The sequence below is a fragment of the Hippocampus guttulatus genome, chromosome 3, assembly GCF_054856545.1.
Source record: "Hippocampus guttulatus isolate MCC_2025c chromosome 3, RoL_Hgut_1.0, whole genome shotgun sequence".
Taxonomy (NCBI): domain Eukaryota; kingdom Metazoa; phylum Chordata; class Actinopteri; order Syngnathiformes; family Syngnathidae; genus Hippocampus; species Hippocampus guttulatus.
In genome coordinates this window covers 11,366,512-11,385,071 of record NC_141263.1, presented here as the reverse complement: position 1 = coordinate 11,385,071, position 18,560 = coordinate 11,366,512, and the positions used below count along the sequence as shown (strand labels likewise).

At 40.0% G+C, this 18,560-nt stretch overlaps 1 protein-coding gene across 4 annotated transcripts in view; it reads left to right on the top strand.

Annotated features, from left to right (window-relative positions):
* pde8a (phosphodiesterase 8A) overlaps positions 1 to 18,560 on the top strand; it is a 62,498-nt gene that overhangs the window by 25,197 nt on the left and 18,741 nt on the right. For 3 of the 4 annotated variants that reach the window (XM_086106746.1, XM_086106748.1, XM_086106749.1), the window contains exons 2-8: positions 7,457 to 7,513; positions 12,931 to 13,121; positions 14,332 to 14,388; positions 15,968 to 16,022; positions 16,315 to 16,403; positions 16,931 to 17,009; positions 17,762 to 17,902. In XM_086106746.1, the coding sequence (XP_085962872.1) occupies positions 7,457 to 7,513; positions 12,931 to 13,121; positions 14,332 to 14,388; positions 15,968 to 16,022; positions 16,315 to 16,403; positions 16,931 to 17,009; positions 17,762 to 17,902 (669 nt within the window). Of the gene's footprint in view, positions 1 to 7,011; positions 7,059 to 7,456; positions 7,514 to 12,930; positions 13,122 to 14,331; positions 14,389 to 15,967; positions 16,023 to 16,314; positions 16,404 to 16,930; positions 17,010 to 17,761; positions 17,903 to 18,560 lie in introns of all 4 variants that reach the window. The other variant, XM_086106747.1, reaches the window with a different exon arrangement.

Sequence of the window (18,560 nt, the reverse complement as noted above, 5' to 3'; positions counted from 1 at the left end):
TTCACCACTCAAGCTTAAAGTGCACTTTCGATTGATGCAATTTCACCCGATACATCAATCTCATTATGTGAGTAGTGTATAATTCTAGGGAGAATTTGCAGTGCTCTTGACCCTTATACCGTTTTGATGAAAGAACTTCAAATGCGCAGAATTACATGTATTTGTGTGCATGTTTGACTTGGAATGTTTGGGAGGTGTTACAAGTTTGCTCGGCCATTGTGATGGATGCTTTCAGAGCAAATGTACTGTAAGTAGCTGCACACGAAAATGAATCATTCTGTCTGAGCTAACGCACGCACACACATACACACACACACACACACATACACAAAACCACCATGGGCTGCGTGTTATGCGATCTAAGTAGCTCAGCATGTGATGAGGTTGATGTGTCGTATTGTGCCATTTCGATTTTTGTATTGTCTGCGCACGGTGTGAGCAAGCAGTCTGTCTTTCTGGTACATGGTGTACGCTCGCACCTGTGGCCAGGACTGTTCCCCTTAATTACGCCTAATAAGGAACATTGATTCATTCATATTGGTTTCACACTTTTCATCCTTCTTGCCTCGTTGTTGCGGTGTCTCGAGCGGTGCCATTGTTTTGTCACTGATATGGGCCATTGTCAGCCCTCTCTCAGGGTCCAATTTAGCTCTGGGCCCTAGGCACTTGGCCAGGTTGCCTGCTCTGTTATGGGGTCCCTTCCCTGTTGGTCATATTATATGGGTCATGAATTCCATTAACTAATGGGTGGATGACAATACTGATTGTACTGTCACAATTATACTTTGATGGTAGGTAGACTCCCAATGAATGCACGGAGCAAATGAGATGTCAGTCAATAACAGTGCGGTCTGATGGAAAGTTGTTGAAGCTTTTATTTGACATCTACTGGAGCTGAACAGCCTTGTACTAGTACTCACTTTGGCCTCACTATTAAGGCAATTCTCAGCCCACTGGTGACATGACTACGCTGCACTTGTCTAACAATTGTCATACTGGTAGTGTGTAACATTTTTGCACACGAGTTGGATAGCTTTGGCATGCTAGTAGTACAACTACATGGTCCTAGTGAGGCAAAATTGTGGACTAGTTTATGTCTGCACACTGTCAGTACCACTAGAGAAGCTTAAGTTAAGTCGTAAAATGTTATAACTATTACTGCTAATAGCACACAATTTTCAACTAATGCTGGCTTTTGTAGTTTTGTAACATGCAGTTGTCTAAATAGTATGCTAAAGTTGTCCTACTAGTAAGGATTCGCACTAGTACAAATAGTGTACGAATAAAATATCGAAAAAATGCCCAAACTGCTTTATAAAGGCCGTTTGAGCATTTCATTAAAAACCTCGAGTTCCAGCAAAGGCAATTCAGTGCACTAACAACTACGGTGCACTATTTAAGGGGCTGTATGCTAATGGTTTTTTTTCCACTATTATCCTACACTACTGTATGACATATCTGCACACTACTGTAGTACACTTTGGTCTACTTGAAGGACAATGGCATGTTACTAGTGAGGCAAAACTGTGCACTGGTTGACATCTATGCAATATGCATGTATTTAAGCGTTATTATCATTATAATTATTATTGTCATGATCATCATTATTATTATTCTTACAATTATGATTAGAGGACAACTCAGTGCACTTGGAGAACAAGTGTGTCTCACTACTATTGTTTTTTCCACTACTCCCTTCAACTTCTGTATGACATTTTCGCACGCCAGTAGAACAAACTACTACTGGTAAGGTTCAGGAGGCTACTAGTGTGTGACAGATGCCTACTAGTTGGGGCTGGTGCTATAGTAGAATATTGTGGTGGCCCATTCATAAAGCGGCAACATAACATTTTCCCGCTCGAGCAGGGCGGGTATCCCAACATTCCCTGCATCCTGGTCCCAGCTCTGGGTTGGAGGAAGCTGTTTACTCATTCTATCTCTCACTGCTGACGTTGGCGCACCGAACAATGTCATCCAATTTCCTGTTTTTCACTTTAGTGGAAAGCAACTCTCCCAGAATGTATGGTACAGTGTGCGTCTGTGAGGGCGAGACTAAGATGAGGAGGAGAGGGATGAGGAAGACGAGAAACATGAGGCGATTCATAGGGCCGGATACACGGGGAGCAGGATATAGGGTCAGAGGGAGCTATGCTATGTAAATCCAGTCAGAGTATTCAGTGAGAAATAGTGGGAGACGGTCGTGAAGAAATCTTGATGGTGATTGCAGCTATTTGGCAGCTCAAATGACCTCATGAGAGGAAGAGAAAGTACAGTCCACATATGTGTATGCCGTATTACTTTGACTTATGTTCTGCCGATTTTATTTTATTTTTTGGGGGGGGCGGGGGGATTTGGCAGCCAAAATTCAAGTCAAGATTGATAAACTGCCGTTTCAGTAAAAACAAACAAAAAAATCAATCAATAAATAAATAAACGTGTACCTTGGCCTATTAATTCATTAAAACGGTTAATGACAAATGCAAAATGAATACACTCTCAAGGAGCATGGAGCACAGGCAAGAACTGATATAACGGTGTGGTATTTAGCCAACCTGAGCCTCAGTTTGAGATCCTGTCACTCACTTGGCCACAACTTTTATTCAAGGTGAATACTGCAGCGTGTGTGACCTAAGCTTAATCACATTTGATAAAAAAAACAGTTTATTCCTTTCATCCTTGTTTCTCTAAAATGTTTTTGGGGTTATTATATTTATATTTTACAATTGAAATTCCCTTAGTTAAAAACAAAACAACAAAATAAAAATGATGTTGCTTTGTTTTTTTATTTGGGGGTCGGGGGGTTGAACAGATTAAAGGCATTTCAATTTACGGTATCTGAAAGAGGAAATTTCAAGGCAAGGCAGCTTAGTTTACGCAGCGCATTTCATACACAGTGTAACGCAACACGCTTCACATAATTAAAAGTACACTTACTTTGTAGAAAGCATTGACAAACAAAAGAGTTTAAGAGAGTGCAAAGCAAAGTAAAGAAAAAGAAAGGAGCTTCCTAAAATAACTAAAAGAAGGTACAGTTCCAGCAATTGAATTTCACCCATGCTGTGCATTAGTTCTTATCTTTTAAACTTACTGTGATACCGTCAAGTAGCATTTCTTGCCTTCAGCCCGAGAGTCACCCAAAATAATTAATTACTGTATCTCACTTTCTAACAGGGCAGCCTTGTGCTCTAGTGCATAGCATGTCTGGCTCACAGTTCATAAATTTTGGTGTACTTACGTGGGTTTTCACCAGGTTCTCCACATTCCAAAAACATGCATGTTAGGTTCCTTGAACACTCTAGGTTGTCCTGTAGTGTGTGTGTGCGTGTGCGTGTGTGTGAACGGTTGTTTGTCTATCGGTGAACAGTCCAGTGTGTACCCGCCTCTCACCCAGGCAAAAGCTCACATGCGAGCCTAATGAGGGCAAGTGCGACAGAAAATGAAAGGATGTTTTTTTCACCTCATTTGGAACACTGCTTTAGGACCAATGGTCGTATACTGTGACACGTACCATATATGATTTGTTTCTTCTTCTGCATTATAAATGCGGGAACTATTTTGTTTGAGCACAGTTTTTTGTTGTTGTTACATCTTATCAAAACGGGTTTTTAAATATACAAATGGTGCCTTGAGATTTGAGTGACTTGACTTACTCAGTTTTCAAGATAAGAGCCGTTGCTCGGTCAATTTTTTGCTTTGACTTGCGAGCGCATCCATGAGATCCGACCACTGTATGGTGGCAGTGAATTCACTTCACAATAAGCAGCACTTGGCAGATAATGAACGATTCTTCAAATTGTTTACTGCCTCCCTCAGTTGAAGTTTACTGCCGAACTAAAGACAGAACAAAGACAGTTACACCTTGTGTATTTAAAACAAGCACATAGCTTAGCCTATTAGTCCACTAGCTGAATGCTAACGCAAAATCTCATCACTGTTGCAGCACTATAGCCCTTTTAAGCAATGGATTGAACACAAATGGTGCGGCAACCAAAGATGGGGGACTCGAGTCACTTTTTAGAACTTGTGACTTGCGTTGTTTATAGTTTGAAATCTGCATTTTAACGCAGTTTGCTTTTATAGGAAAGAAAGCAAGAAAAAAATTCTTGTTTTGTTTCATTCCCGCCAACCTAACAACCCAATCCCGTGATTAAAGATAAAGTTGACTCCCCATCCTCTGAGATTCCCGCAGGATTCCCATGACCTGGGGAACTCCCAGGGAAAGTTTCAGAATATATCAGTATATATCACGAAACGGTTTGCAACTCACATAAATGTTAGTATGAAAAAATATCATGCATTCCAAATAATTTAAGTGTAGACATTCATTTTATGTTGTTTTTTAAAATTTCATTTTTAGAGATAATGGGTTTATTTTTATTTTTATTATCACTCCAACATATTTTGTGACTGAGCTAGATTATATGATTTGATTTATGACTTGCTTGAGCCAAGAAATGACTTGACTTTGAAATTGAAACTTGGTGGCGAGTCGACTTGACTTGCTTGATTTATTATTTTTCTCTTTTTTCTGATTAAAATACACAGTACAACTACTTTTAACCATTGTATTTTTTCCACCTCCATCCAATTAAATTATTTTGACCTAAGGTCAGAGTGTGAGTACTTTAGCCATCTGGTCTTAGTCAGAAGTTGTGAATACGCTTTACAAAGTGACTGCGTAAGAACTTCGTAGACTTTTATTATTTATATGTTTTATTATACAATTATTTCTGGGCCGTGCACTAGCAGATGTCACATGCTCCATTGCTTGTACAGGGGCACTACACGCCATGTTTGGACCGCCTGCCGCTCACTAGCTCGCTCACTTCCTGTGCCTTTTTTGTCTTTGCTTCAGTGCCAGTGTGACGTTTACGGGATGCAAATGTTTGGCTGATTCATTGCACAGTGATGCAGTACACACAGCATTTGTGTACACTGCATTCGTGCGCAATGTCTGTGTGTCAGGGGGGATTTGTGGAGGCACACAGCAGCTGCAATTGTAATGGGCATGTCTGTGTGTGTTAGAGAGAGAGAGCTCTCATTGGATGGAGAGAAGAGAGAGCACTTGCACTCTGCTAGGCCTCAGCTAGTTGGAGGCCCTGTGGCCAAACTCCTTACGTCAAGGTCTGAGCCACAGCTAATTCCTGAACAATCGGCATCAGGGAGAAAAAAATTGATTTGGTGAGAGTGAAAGTGAGCGAGAGAGTGAGAGTGATTTAGTCTTCCATCCGGGACATAACCAGTGGTCGCATGTACAGGAGAAAATGTTCTGTTTCTCCAGGAAAAATGAATGACTGCTGTGAATCATCGTTCATAAAGCTGGCCGAGTTATTTGTTCTGACACACATGTTCAACATCATCGAAATCCGATGTGACAACAGGGAAAGTACAGCCTCTATTCTGACCTCTATAAGTAAGCACAATGAACAGCGTAAAGTGGTCTTGGCTGCACAAGGGATTAGGAGGTTTGAAATGTGTGAGCAAATAATTGGCGACATGAAGCGACGTTTGTTGGATTGATATAATACATTTTGTCAATTCATGCCATAGTTAATAAATGCTTTGGTTTAACAAACTACTGTTCTACATATTTAGTAGTTTTTAATATTATGAATTAAATGCTAATTATAAATTACACAATATTGGTGAATCAAAATGTCTGTAATCTGTTTTCCACTTTTTGTTATATTAATTCTTGTATCATTCTGCAGAAATTTTAAAAAATGCTCAAAATGACATATCCAGTGGACCCCCGCTCAGTGGACCCCCGCTATTTGTGGAGGACAGGAATGGGCCCGCCGGTGAATAAGGGAAATGCAAAAAGTCCATTGATTTGCGTAGGGGGTATTTTTTTAAACCTGAATAAACAGGGATATTCTGCTAATAAGTGTTATCATGAAAAAATGGATTTGCCTTGTGTGTGTGTGTGTGTGATTTTTTTTAAAATTGCAAATAGATGAATCCGCAGGTGATGAACCATAAGTATGTGGGGGTTCACTGTACTCCAAATTTCTTCTTTTTTTTTTTTTTTTTTTTTTTTTGCTTAGTGTTGTGACACCACAACATCAATGGTATTTTCGTTAGTCTGTTTTTGTATATATGTACAGTATATATACTGTACATATACTCAAGATGCACTACAACTGCTTATCTTGTCATACTTTATTTTCAAGTGACATTTAACAGACCTTTTTATCAAATGATAAATGCATCCCGCATATAGTAAGCAGAAGAGGCACAGTCGCCTACCTATTTTACTGGAGATATGAATCTAAATACAATTTAAAGACATAAAAGATAAAGTTTCAGGCATTTTCAGTCATAAAATAAAAGCAATGAAAATAAATTTTTCAAAGGGTACACGTTGAATTTTCTGATATCTGTCGCCTTGTAGTGTCGGTCTTTCATGCCCACGGTGACCCAATTTTAACTCAAAAACAAGAAAACAGTACAGAGAGACACACACGCATTGTTCCTGTTCATGATTTGATCATGCGGTCAGTGTCCTCGTGTCTGCCAGGGATCAGATGATCACAGGGCATCACTTTAATCACACAGCGTCATACTACTGCTACTACTTGGACGCCAACAAACGGCCCAGTGTCAGAATGACGTCAGAGGTGCAACACCAAGGCCTAATCGGCTTTGTTCCCCCTTTGTTGTCTCATTGAGTCGGCAAAAGGCTTACAGTTCAGCAAGAACTGATTTACGGCTGCCCGGCATGCTCTGAAATTCCTCCCTCTATTCTGCTCCACATGTGTAGATTGTTTACGGAGAAGAGGAATTCTAGTGGGATGGCCGTCCACGAGGGGCTTGCTTGCTATGGTTACTAACCCCTGAGCTGGGTTCCATTTCGTTGAAAGGAAGTGAAATTTCGTGCGGACAAAAATTGTCTTCTAATAGTGTTAAGTGTATTGAGTGAAATCTCATAAATGTGAAGTTTTCACATTTTCTATATCTATCAACTGAGTATCCTGTAGTTGAAGTTTTATTTCCACCATTCTTTTTCAGATACTGTGATGAGTTTTGTTTTTTTCCAACATTTTTCAGCTCAACAGGTAATGATTCTATATTCTGGTCATTATCTTTGCATTATCTTTCAACACTCTCTTGCGAACAAAGGCTGAGTGAGCAATCTTTTATTTATTCATAGCACACTGCACGTTGGATTAAAAGTATCATTTTGTATCTTTTAGTTGTAGTAGGCATTTAAAATGATCAGGAAACGGAAGAAACAAGGGTGGTGTCGTCCCCCGTCCCCCCACATAGTTTTATATGTGCAGTATATGATTATATTGATAAGATAAGAAAACAATGGAGAAATTCCCAATTTACAGCATCTGTATGTACTGTAGGTCCATACAAAAACAAAAGGCCGTGTTGGACTATAAGGCTGGATGAATGTTACTGTTAGAATGATTTGTGTCTGATGATCCTGTTTTTCTTGTTCTTTCAGACCACATTAACAGAGGTGCAATTCGGACCAATGAAGTTATTTAAAGACCCACTTCAGGTATTGTAAAACCTATTGAATGTCTGAATGACGCATACAGCATGTGAGTGAATGCGTTTTACTTCCCGTGGATCAATGGCCTTCATTAAATAGATGTTCATAAGTTTGGGGAGGTTTTGACAAAATTGCAAGGCTAAACCTGGCAACACTGTCAATATTTGGAGGCTTTTTTTTTCATATCACCTCCAGTTACGAATGACCCTCTTAACAAACTTCTCGAGTTACATTTGTTTTGTTATGTGACCGTCTCAGCATGGATCAGCGGACGGATCTGTGTTGTGCTATTTAATGGCTAAGTTTAGGTTAAGTGAAGCCTCTAAATTGTCCGTAGTTCTCAATGTGAGTGTGAATACTGGTTTTCTATGTGTGCCTCATGATTGGCAAGCACCCAGTTCAGCTGGGATTGGGTCAAGACCAAACATTTCCAACAACGCGCGATCAAAATGATCAAATGAAACGATTCAAGGTAAATTAAAAGACTAATTTTCAGTCCCGGACTGACTACTAAAAAGTTACTTAAAAAGCTACTTAAAACTAATTGCCGTTTTACAACATCACCTTTTGGAATAAAACATAGGATCTATTTTACATTTGTATTTTAAGTTGAATGCCCGTCAAGTTTGTCTCTAAGAGCAGTATTTGTATATTAATTTCTTTTTTCGTGCTCGGCCCCTTGTAAGAAGAAAATTATTTTGCACTGCGCCAAATCACCGCTGCGACTATAAATGGCATCATTTGTCTATAAATTTGTTGTAAATACAACTCTGGAGAAGAATGTATCCTAATTAACATGAAAGAAAACAAACAATGAATATAGATCAACTTAAGACAAATAACAGCTCTCTCCTCATGTCTTTTCATCACTGTTAAATATTTTGGTACCTCTCATGGTTAGTTCACTGCATCTCTTACCGTGTGCTGTATAAGCGCATGTTGAATGCAAATAAATAAATAAAGCTTTTGTGTTGCTACTTCCTGGCAATGAGAGCACCACCGCCACCTCTTGCAGTGGCTGTGCAATTACGCTTTATTTTAGTACAGCAAAACAACGCGTTCCTTTTGTGCATGTGCACAAGGATCAGCCTCAAAAGAGAAGATGAATTCGAGAAGATTATACACGGTTTACCGTACGTTGTCTTAAAAGTGGCGAATGCAATTTTGCTCCTGTATGACTACTAAAATAAAAGTGGAGGTCGCAACAATTTGAACACGAATTATGTCAAATCCTGTAGTCAATGGAGTTTAATGTGTTCCGTCACCAAGCGTGTAGTTCAATTTCCTTGTTTTAGCAAATCCATTTTCCCCCATTGAAATGATTAGAAATGCCATTAAAAAAAACATCTGGCATCTTGATTTGAAGGCCCTATGTTGAAGTAAGTTGAGGAGCTTCAACAAAAGTTGTGTTTTGTCACCATCTTGTGGCATCTTCGTACCCAAGAAGTGACCTGAAGAGCTTCATTGAGACACATCTTGTGTTTGGGGGTTTTGGGGGGGTTGGCGGGGGTGATGGGCATATTGTGTGGCATCTTTGTGCCTAGGAGCTACAGCTAGATTTACATGGAGAATTTTTTTTTTTGTCATTCTGATAGAAATCATTCTGATTGACGATCTCTGGTCAACTGTTTACATTTGACTTGATCTATTCCGATCTGGTGTGTGCATGCACCACTCCGTTAATCAGAACTGCCGTGTGACACGCGCAGATCAAAACATGTTAAATTATAAAGATCACTTGATGAATCAAGCTGGGGGTTAGTCGTCTATTCAGCACAGCAAGTGTTTTTACACGCACATAGCAACAGTAGTTGAAGTAGTTAAAAACAAGCTCCCCTGTTGAAAATCAGCTCTGGTTGGAAGTCGCCAAATTTCAAGTGCATGAACGATAACGTCACATTTACATTAAGACGGTGTTGGCAGAGATTGGATGCGGCCAGGCTATTTTGATGACATACTGCACTTGGAATGGCAAAATGAAAATAACACCTCGGTGAATCCAAATTAATTTCCATTCTTATTTGTCCACTTTATTCCAGTCGAGGTGTTTGTATAAGGAACATTGTCAATGCTTTCATTCTAATAGGAATGTAAGGGCGCCTTCATTTAAACCCAGTTTAGGTTGAGTTGCGGAGCTTTCAGACAAAAGTTCTCCTTTTTTTCAACTTATATCGAGCAGCAGCCTTTCTGAAGCTTGGTCATGCTCAACTCAAATTCTATAGCTCACAGCATAAAGCCCAAAAAAAACAAACATCTAGTGAAGGTTGTAAATTGGGGCACTTACAAATCAAGGTACCACCTTGTGTGCAAAACACAAATCTGAGGTGGACCAACATCTCAGGACAGAGGTTTCTGCTGTACGATTTAGTGCCATGTTGCCGCAGAATTATGGATATTTGAGTCCAAAATCAATGTACCGGTAATGAAAGAGAACTGAACCAGAGTCTGATATTTCTGTGCTATGAAGCCAGTGTGACGAGATGGAAAGTAACGTTACACATACAGTACATTTGACATTAAAGCTTATCCAATCCAAAAAAATCCAAGAATTACACATCCTGTAATTTCAAATGGGAGTGCACAGAGTAGTTTTGACTGTCTGATGCGCTCCAGTAGGAAAGCGAGGGAGAGATAACGCCTTCCTGTTTTTGTCACTCCCAGCTGATCTCTGCTCCTACTCCTCTTGTAGCTCACACAATTTGGCCTGCACCCTTTTTTTCTCCCCGCAACATTTTCGTCTTGTCCTTTCTTTTACTGACTTTTCTTTTTTTTTTTAACATTTTACCCCTTGGGTTTTAATCCTGCCTGCTTTCTGATGTTAAACATACTCTGTGAGTGAGTTTTTGTTCGAGTGCTTTGTGATGTGTCCAATCCCAGCGCACATTAGGGAAAAAAAAAAAAGAAGACCTTATCTCGGCATATGTTGCCCTGCTGCAGTTGGAATGTTGACTGTTTCTACAAACATCGCAATGTGGAATTCTGTTCTAAATCTGCGTGTATACTGCTTGTCAGTTGTGATGCATTTACGAGCAAGACACTTTGTGGTGCATGTAATGAAAATGTTCAATTGCAAAATATGGTTTGCATTAGTAACACTCCTCTCAGGTTTAGAGCGGCCTGCCTTTAGACTTTAAGCCGTGTTTTGTTATTTCAGACCTGAACCAATTGTCCAAATGAATCAAACATGTCAAAACATTCAAGCTTGCGCAAACAAAAGTGGCTCTATTTTTCTTCTTCAATAAAATCGGTTCTTTGTACCCTAACTTGATTTAACGTGATGTAAAATTGCGGAACAAAACTTTTCCCTCTCTGCATTGAGTCTGATCCCTGCCAAGAGTTGGGGTGACGTCTGTTTGAAGGGGTGAGTCATGAATCCACTCTTAGTGCTGCGCTGCTCTTGGAGGCGGGCCCAGATCGCTAGCCCAGTATTTACGCAACTAAGAGGGTCTATGGAAGTCTGCTGCCAGAGTCCAAGCGAGCTCTCAGTGACGGGTTTGGTGCCGTATAGGCATCTCTTTCGACTCGGGTCACGGGGTCGACGGGGTCACGGCCGGCCGTGAGCACCTTCACTAATTGTGTCATCGATCGTGGCAGCGGGTCAAACCTGTGATGGACCTGCAAAGAGACACCTGGAATAAATGAAAGAAATTAAATATAGACCAGTGGTTCTTAACCTTGTTCGAGGTACTGAACCCAACCAGTTCATATGCACATTCATCGAACCTTTCATTGGTGAAAAATAAAAATATGATTTTTAAAAAAATGAATTCCACACGTAAAAAACGCTTTCATTAAAAAAAGTAAATAAAATTTCTAGACATAAGTATGCATAAGTTTTTTTAAATTGTGCACAAGATGAATCGTGCATGACGCACGATCACGACACGTCACACACTGACTACTGAGCAAACTAAGTTTCCCGCAGCACTGATTGGACAAGCAATGTAATGTGATCATCTGCAGCCAGTAATGGCCAGGCGGGCGTGTCATAACTAATTGACATCTTGAGTCGGGTGTGTCTTAACCTCCGTGGCAGAGGCTCCGTCGAACCCCTGAGACCCATGCACTGAACCCCTCGGGTTCGATCGAACCCAGGTTAAGAACCACTGACATAGACCTTTTTTTTTTTTTAAAGCATGACTTTTGCCCCTTCCACACACTTACACATTTCATATTGAAACACCAACATCTTATATTATCACAAATCTGCTATTTTAATGCGAACATAATGTGAAACACCATAGATGGGTTGATTCGTGGAGGTCAGTGATTTTCAAAGAATGGTGCCCACGAACTCTTGGATAGAGATCGTCTATTCCTAAATGCGTAGCACATTACTGCTGATGTTATGCCATCCATCCATTTTCAGCATTGCTTATCCTGAATAAGGTCGCTGGGAGTTGCTGGAGCCTATCTCAGCTGACTTCGGGCAGAAGGCAGACTATACCCTCAACTGGTCGCCAGTCAGTTGCAGGCCACATATAGAGACAAAGAGACAAATGACCATTCACACCCACATTCACACCGTCACTGAGTGGGAAGTGATCCCACGCTGCCCGCTGTGTACCGCTACACCATCAGCGCCTGTTATTCATAACGGCAGAGGCAAAGTGGTGTTTTTTTTTGTTTTTGTTTTTTTGGTAGCACTTGGTACAAAAATTTTGACAACAGCAACACACAAAAAGAGTATTAAACACGGTATATTTAAACTAAACTGTTCAACAAAACAGTACAGTAAAACATTTGTCGCAGGCGTATATTGTGGCTGTCAAGGAGAATCCTTGCATCGTCAAATCACTACTTTTCATGACATTTAAAAAAAACCCATTTTCTTAGTCACCAATTGCATTCTTCAAGTTTGTTTTATTCCTTCTATTGTTATCATTCACTGTTGCCCACCGGCATCAACACAACACCTCCGCATAATCATGTTCAGTAGCTTTTTTAATTCTCCCCTTCCTCCCCAAGAATTGTTACGCTGTTCATCACTGGATTGTTACTTCAGGCGTCATCAATACTGTTCAAAGAAAATAATTACTTACAGTGCAAAAGTCACTCATCCAAACAGCACAACCCAAATGTACTGTTGAATGGGCATGCATGTGAACAAACAAATACTATACGCATTCGTGTGAATGTGAGTATTTCATTTACAACATGGTTGTTGTTGTCAGTAGGCTATGCGCCTTGTGATTGGCGACCATTCCAGAATATAGCCTGCCTCTCACCCCAAGTCAGCTGGGATCGGCACAAGCACACCCGTGTCCTTCGTAAGATGGGGGTAAAAAACGCTCTATAGATAATGAATGGATGCATCGTATAATGGCCAAAAGTATTGCGTAGTTACATTGCATAAGGTCAGAGGAATAAGTCAGTGAGTGAGTCACAAGGCTCGATGTGCTGAGTCATCTCTTGTGTTGCAGGTACTTTTAGTTTTTGCCAAAGAGGATGGTCAGCGTAATGGCTTCTGCTGGGCGTGTGAGAAGGCCAACTACAGGTGCAGCATGGCGCGGACGCCCGAGTCGGCCCTCGAATGCTTCATCGAGAAGCTTCACGACCTCGTCATCATTGACCACAGACATTCCAGACACTTTGACGCTGAAGCACTATGCCGGTAGGACACTCACCTTATCCTCCATGCTGTTTTACTTCTCCGCTACGCTTTACATTTAAGATGTCAGAGCCGGTCAGTTGACCAATTACGTACTGTGACTCACAACTTTAATTCTTTCAATTCATCCATTGAAAGGGACTGAAATTATAGTAATCCGTCCCAAACCACGTTTCCAAAAAATAGCATTATATTCAAAAATATAAGTGCTTGCAATAATAATGTTGCCATAGAGATGTACACCATTTATTTATCATTGTTGCACTTTTTGCATTGCATCATACTAAAAGGCAACTCTAATATATTGACACTCTCATGTAGCTCAATAAGATTTAAATAAATACTGTAGTGGCTGAACCAAAGTATGAGTATTAGTACTGACCTGTGTATAATGCAACATAGTTCTTCAGTTTACCTGATATCTGTTTTTTTTGTTGTTGTTTGTTTCTTTGTTTGGATGCTTGTTTTTGCCAGTCTAGAAGTTTTGCTGTTTGCTGTTCTCTAAATCTTGATCATACAAAAAAAATAGATGTGCACGCATTTGACAGTGGTGGCAGGCGTTCTCACAAGCTGTCGAAGTCCAGATACTTCTATAAAACACTGGTAAAAGTAGAAGTCCGGATTCAACAAGTAAAGTACACATACCTGAAAAATCTATTTCAGTAGAGTTACAGAGTGTTTGAACTTTGTTAGCTCCCACCGCTGGGATTTGAGTACATTTGCTAGTGTTTGGGGGATTCACGATACAATGTCGGGTTCCCCGGTTTGGGCTCTTTTTTTTTTTTTTTTTTAAATCACGTGAACTGGTGCTGTAAACTGAATGAGAAATGAGCCGTGTCTGCCCATTCCACTTTTCTATCTTTAGCATCTGCCCAAACCAAAAGCACATTTACAAACATTCATTTGCCCTGCCCGTGTATGTTAACTCCATTCATTTTGGCCGCTCCATATGTTCAGTGTACACGCTCAGGCTCACATGGGGGAACTAAAGGGCCTTTATGACCACTGGCTGGGGGAAACCACAGGCGGATGAGTGGCTCTGTACACTGCATTCTTTCAGAGGCCTTGGCCGGCCTGCAGCGCTCCATCATTGGAGCTGCTTGGGAGAATCGGAGCGTGAAAAAAAAAAAAAAGGAAAATACATTGATTTGATGCTACAGGCTTTTCCGACAGTTGGCTGGCTTGCTAAAGGGCTCTCTGTGTTTACATTCAGGTCAATGAGAGCGGTCAGCTCTTCAGAAAACACTGTGATAGTAGCTGTTGTGAAGAGGTAAGTACAACTCACCTACCCCTGCTCAATAGCCACATTTTCACCAAGTGCTACAGTTCAGCCCTGCAGACCAATATTCTCTCGAAGCTTCCCACGTGAACAGTTGTGCACTGCTCTCACCCTCTCGGTGCACAGCAAATGAAAGCAGTGCATTGAAATAAATCCAAACGTCGCCGCATATTCTCCTCATAGAAAGGAATTGAAAAGGTTATTTGGCACATGTTGTTGACAGAGTTGTAAAGAAAAATGTGACACAAAAAAAGACTGAAATGCATGGCAAACACCCATATTTAATCACTGTGTGAGGGGCTCCGTCATTGATGACTGGCCAACACAAGGCTAAGGTGGACCATGCACACACATTACATTCCTACACTCATTCCTTCATTTCCACCCCAATTGAATCTACAAACAGGACACCACACCATTCCTACTTGCCTTATTACAGTGAAGGCGCACACTCAGTTGTTTTAATAGCATACATTGACACACAAACACTCACACTCACCACTTGACAAGATGCTGGAGGCGAGACACAAACCGCTCCCTTCAGGAAGTCCAAACGTAATTTCTGAGCCCCTTAAATGAGGCTTATTTTTTGGTTGCGTTTTTGAAGTCGGGTAACTAAGAAAAGTTTGTGTTTTATTAAACGGCATGTTTAAGTCAATGACGGTGTAGTGGTACACTCGCCTGACTTGTGTTCAGGCAGTGTGAGATCGGTTCCCATTCAGTGATGGTGTGTATGTGCCTGTGAATGGTTGTTCGTCTCTATATGGGCCCTGCGACTGACCTGCAACCAGTTCAAGGCTTCGTTTACCTTCCGCCCAAAGTCAGCAGCGATAGGCTTCAGCAGCGCCTCGGTTCAGGATAAGCAGTGTTGAAAAGGGTTGGGTGGATAAATGGCATGTTTTCCATTATTTCTGAGTGGAATTTTTGGGACCATATTTATGCAAATTGTATTGACACTTAATTATGCTTTAAATTACCTGTGTGCTAAAATACAGTAAAAGTAACTATTTTATGTACCGGTAGGTCACAAATCTCTTTTCAATTATATGTTCTATTTTGCAGCAAGAAGCTGCAAAACAACAGCGAGTCACATAGAGCAACATATACAGTACTGTACTCCATGTATATATTAAAAAATATTTTATTTATTTATTTATTTTATGAATATGTTTGAAAAAATCCGCAATGCACTGAAGCCACGATAAACGAACTGCGAAATAGGGAGGATTACTGTATAATTGAATATCATTTATACAAATAATGCTTTTGTAATGATCTGGTTTTGGGAAGGCGTGATACTGGTTTGGCCGTCGTGTGCATGTCTGATGTTGCCTTAGATTTATGTATGTATGGACAAACAATCTTATGTTGCCATTGGTACTGACAACTTGTTTTGTTTTTCGTTGAAAACACTATGACCAATGCGTGCTTTTGTTCAATAGAGTACTATTTCTCTCATTTTTTATTTTTTCGGGTGGTGTGCCGTGAAATAGATTCCTTGGCACAATAACTGTCCGGAAACACACTGGTCAGGCTGATGCTCATGTGCTGCCGTGTTCTTTTTTTTAAGGCCAGACAGGGAGGAAGCCTCTGTGATGCCTCTGATCAACGCTGGCTTTAATAGGGTGAGAGGCATTGTGCGTTTGTGTTTGCCCTCTACCTACACTATATTTGTATTACTCTTATGAAATCTTCTCATAGTCCTTCTTTCAACACTCTATATAGGACAGTGATGTAGATGGCAAATCTTTGTTTGCTCAGGAGATGCATGCATAGAGATTCCGATACCATGACTTTGTGGCGTGAACTGTCCCATTAGATATATACTGGCAATACCACGAGTCTTGTTTAAAAAGGGAACTTTAGTCGCCTTTCACTGGTCATTTATTTGTGCTGCTGTTGATCTCTGACCCTCAGAGATATGTAGAGAATGCCAATATGATGGCCTGCTATAACGAGCTGCTGCAACTGGAGCATGGAGAGGTGCTCGCACAGTTCAAACTAAGGTGAGTTGAGCAACTTTATGTTTGTCTTTTATTTAGTTTACACAAAACTACTCGTTCCTGGGGGAGGAAGACATGAATATCTTGTTCTACTGCACTGAAAACTCAGGGATACTCTTACTTTTGGGCAAAATTTCAGCGTGTACACTATCTACAGTTTACTATAAACATTAGAAGTACCGGTAACCTTAAATTGACCTTCTCTATTTTTGCATGGACATCTGTCAGTGTTTCAATACTTTTTGTACAACTTGCTGCACTTTAACAATGTACTGAAAAGAAAAAAAAAAGTTCAAAAAGATCTTGGTAAAATAAGCAAATAAGATTGATTGGCGACAAAAGTGTCGAGCGTAACCTCTAATTGGATAATCAACAATAAAGTGTATCCAAATCCAAATCCAAATCCAATCCAAAATAAATATTTGAAGAGGTATGTTTTTGGTGCATTCAATTTCCCACTCGGATGTCAGCAGGTCATTTTGTTCACGTGGTAACAATGAACAATTGTTTTCTCTTGTCACCTGTACAAGGGCTGGAAATGCTATTTTCACAGCTCTAGAACAAAGCCAAGAGGCCATTGAGATCACTTCTGAAGATCAAGTCATTCAGGTGCATTTCGCTGAACTTTTGTGTGATGCAGTTATTCTCTCGCCGTCACTGTCTCATGAGCATTCGCCGTCGTCCCTTTTGATTAGTTTGTATTATTTATATTCTGCTTGAAAGAAAAAAAAACATCCCACTTGAACAGCTAAAATTTATTTGGGTTAATCAAAGGCCTTTTATAATTTGCCCGGTGTGAGTTGACTCCCATTTATCATGAGTTTGAATGGAAATGGTTAATTCTCAGCAAAGCCACAACCCAGTTATAAGAAGGTGTGCACACTTATGCAAACAAATTACCGGTACCCGAATTGTTTTTACTCTTTTTCTTAAAGTTTTTTTTAATTCAAATGAGTTGTACAGATTACAGGTCAAATTAATTGTGAAAAGAAATGGTGTCTTGCTCTCATTTTTTTACCACAAATAATTGAAGAGGGATGTGTGGACTTTTTTATATCCACTCTATATGCTGTTATTTCTTTCAATTAAAGCTACTCAAGTCACAACACTTCTACAAAATCAGCATGTTAGCAGGGCAGACAGTCAGCTTGCAAATGTCTTATGGAGTGTTGATTTGTTGTTTCAACCCTTAGCACACTCTCAATAATTGTCACATTCAGTTATGCATTTCACACACTCACTGGACTTTTAATATTCCTGCACTATCGAATAAAAAAAAATATGTGTCTATCGTCATTTTTAAAATACTGTTTACCGAATTCCTCCATGATCAAGCCTCATTCTGAACTTTTCCTTCACAGTATGTGAATCCTGCCTATGAGTCCATTATGGGCTACCAACAAGGTGAGCTCATAGGGAAGGAAATAATCGAAGTGCCTAAAAGTGAGAAGAATAAGCCTGATCTCCTTGAAACAATAAACTCCTGCATCCGGAAAGGAAAGGTAATCAGCATCTAATCATCCATACTTAGCACAGTGTATTTAAATGGTGGAGACGCTTTTCTTATGGGTCATAACAGAATTGGAGGACATTTCAGTCAACATTTTTGAAAAATGTTGGAAAAATTGACTATTTATTATGCATTTTCTTCCAAACATTTTCATTGAAAAAACATCATAAAATATATACATGTTTTATGAGATGTACAGCACTTTGTATGCAGCGATGGCTGTCTGAAAGTGCTCTATAAATACAGTTGAGTTGAGAGATGTTTTGTTGTCACAGGAACTCACCTTGAAAATATATTTCAAAAATAGTTCTCAATAAATCCTCTATAATCAAATAGTCGAATCTTATTTGAAGGCTAATTTGATTGTCATGCTACACTGATGCTATTTTCGGATGTTTTGATCAAGAGCACTCAACATGCTGCCTGGGTTAGACGCTATGCTAACTGAACAAGGAAAAAACTTGCTGCATGCTAAATTAAGTTCTCTGATAATATGGAGGGTTGATGCAGTCCATTCCAGCAAATAAAATAAAATAAAATAAAAACATGAAAAATGGGGGAGAGAACCTATCTGCCAGTAGGTCTTCCCATGGTCAGCAAAATTCCCTCAATAATGCTATTTCTCCGTGAGACACAACTTCATAGCTTCA